We start from the raw sequence: 2,480 nt of genomic DNA, 5'->3' as shown, positions 1-2,480 counted from the left end.
ATTTATATGCATAAATCAAGCGGAACACTATTGCGATAGCCGTACTGCTCCACTTGTGAAAGTAAAATCTGTTGGGCTCTTTTTGGCATCAAGACAGTTATTCTTTTAGCCACATCGCCAGACAGGACACTGTTAAAAAATAAAATAATAATAATGAAAAAATAAAGTTTAACTGTCCTTAATATTTTTTTTCTTCAATACTTTTACTTTTATACTTTAAGTAGTTTTAAAAATGCTACTTTTATACTTTTACTTGAGTAAAAAGCTTAAGTTGTTGCTCTAACTTCTACAAAAAGTGGGATTTATACTTCTACTTGAGTAATAAGTATTAATACTTTTGACACCTGTCAGAGACTACGTCTAACTCTGGAGGAGCTGCACAGCTCAAATGGGAGAATGGGTTCCTAGGAAAACTATTTGCAGCATATTCTATATATTAGATAATTTACTGGAAAGCGGAAAGCAGAAGCTAATAGCCGATGAAATGTTTTTGTGTGAAAAGGCTGAAAACTGTTCCCCAATGTTTTTCTGTTTTTATAATTAGGTGGTGCTTTTTGTTTTTGGTTCACATACAGTCCCAACAAAAAAAAGACTAATGTTTTATTTCATGTTAAGCAGATCTATTAAAAGAAAGCACAAATATCTTACACTCTCTTCTTACCACCTTTCATTTTCCTGTAAGTTGTTAAACTGGTGCCTGCTGACAGATACATCATGATGAAAGCACTGCAGGGAAGAGAAGTTGGTAGACTTTAACTTCCTCTTTACTTTGTTGTCATTTGGCCTGTAAGATGAATATGAGGCTTGTCATTCTAATTCCAATCATATTTTCATCCTCTTAGTCACATGGAAGTTAATATTAGAACTGATGATCTACGTGGAAAGATATGTGAATGGAAATTTACAAAAACAATAAGATGTATGAAAGTTCACCATGTAGCTTTTATCACAAGGATTAGTTTGTGGTTTACAAAAACATACTCTAAAAGTTTTTTTTCTTTTATTTCCTTTACGTTTCAGTTTCATAGTGACTCAGTTTCCATCTAATCTGAAGCCACCTTCTGTTTAGGTTGATAGTAAATGTTGCGCCCTCTGAGGCCCCCTAGTGGACGGTGAAGGGAAACTAGGAAGGGTTTAGTTCTGACGCGGGTCAGGTGAAGGAGAGACTCCGATCCACTGAGCTGAGAGCTGTTTGATCCAGAAAATGACTGCTTTTCACTCGGTTATCTCCCCCTGAGCGACTGGGACGTTTTCCCGGACATGAAGGAATTATTTTGCGCCACAATTTAGATTTTTTAAGCGAAGCGAATGAAGAGAAGATGAACCCAGGTAAGTAACTTCTTATTGGTTGACGGTTTGCTTGTTACAGCTGTCCCCGCTGAGCTGATTTATTATCCGAAAATCTCATTTGTGTATTTAATTTGACTTCTTTTGAGAAATAAAATAAAAAAAAAAATACCCAGAAGTTATTTTTTTACACAGTATAGATCACTTTACTTGGATATACTGGTGTAGATTCTCAGTCAGGTCATAGTCAATTCCTAATATAAAAAAAAAATCTACCTTGTTTAAAAACAATCTTGGAAACAAAGTCCAGTAGATTTTTTTCTTTTTCTTTTTTCTTAGAATGATGCAAAACAATTTGCTGTATTTATTTTTTTAATTTCACTACCTACAGAATATAAAACCTGCAGATTAAAGAATATCCCCTGTATTAATTCTCGCTCTTTCAGCTGTTTACATTGTGTTTTTGCAAAGAGGGAACTCTCAGACATCTACATCCCTTTCTGTCAGTGTGGTTGAATGTTTTTCCTCCCTGTAGAGATGATTCTGGTACAATAGTTCAGCCAAATGTTCAAGTTTGTTTCATCACACCTAGCACCCCTTCCTCTTCAGCTTGATTCATCTCCCACCCCATCCTCCTCCTCTTTTGCCTGTTGACACAAGCCCTAAGTGGGATTACTGTGCTGTGGCATGGAGTGGCAAAACAAAGCCATGTGACATTTAAACCCCTTTCACAGGACCCCTTTAGGTTGTTTGTACAGTACATAAAATTCTTTAGAGGTTAGGATTAGCAGATTTATGAAATGTGCACTGAGGCCAGTGTTCTGTTTGTTTTTGCATTTGGGTCTGACATGAGAGGGTGAATAGTAAGAGGTATTTACAGCTGGATCTTACACACAACTTAGATGAAAACATTTTTATGAAACAACAAATCTTAACTTATTCGCTGGAGAAATTAATAGAAACTAATAAACCTTTTATAAATTGAAGTGGTTTATACTTTATACCTGGTTTTAAGTCATTTTGATTAAAATAACTGCAGCAAATCTCTTTTATTTATTGCTTCCTGTGGGGTTAGTCCCCTCCGGTCTCTCATTAGCATATAAAATATCTGCGCTGGGGGATTTAAGTCTATAGATTTCCTGGGCCCATTCAAGACCTTCCACTTCTAGCAGTTTAGGATCTTTATTGCTTTT

General features: G+C 35.7%; 1 protein-coding gene across 1 annotated transcript in view; it reads left to right on the top strand.

Moving 5' to 3' along the window:
- The first annotated feature begins 1,160 nt into the window (after positions 1-1,160).
- The window catches only part of LOC107086006 (FYVE, RhoGEF and PH domain-containing protein 6-like), a 29,504-nt gene continuing 28,184 nt past the window's right edge, over positions 1,161-2,480 (top strand). The window contains exon 1 of the mRNA XM_015376721.1: positions 1,161-1,329. Within this exon, the coding sequence (XP_015232207.1) occupies positions 1,320-1,329 (10 nt within the window). The 5' untranslated portion in view covers positions 1,161-1,319. The remainder of the gene's footprint in view (positions 1,330-2,480) is intronic.

This window comes from Cyprinodon variegatus, unplaced genomic scaffold (assembly GCF_000732505.1).
Source record: "Cyprinodon variegatus isolate N-32 unplaced genomic scaffold, C_variegatus-1.0 Scaffold140, whole genome shotgun sequence".
Classification (NCBI taxonomy): domain Eukaryota; kingdom Metazoa; phylum Chordata; class Actinopteri; order Cyprinodontiformes; family Cyprinodontidae; genus Cyprinodon; species Cyprinodon variegatus.
Note: the sequence above shows the minus strand (reverse complement) of the source record. Positions and strands in the feature narration are given on the sequence as shown.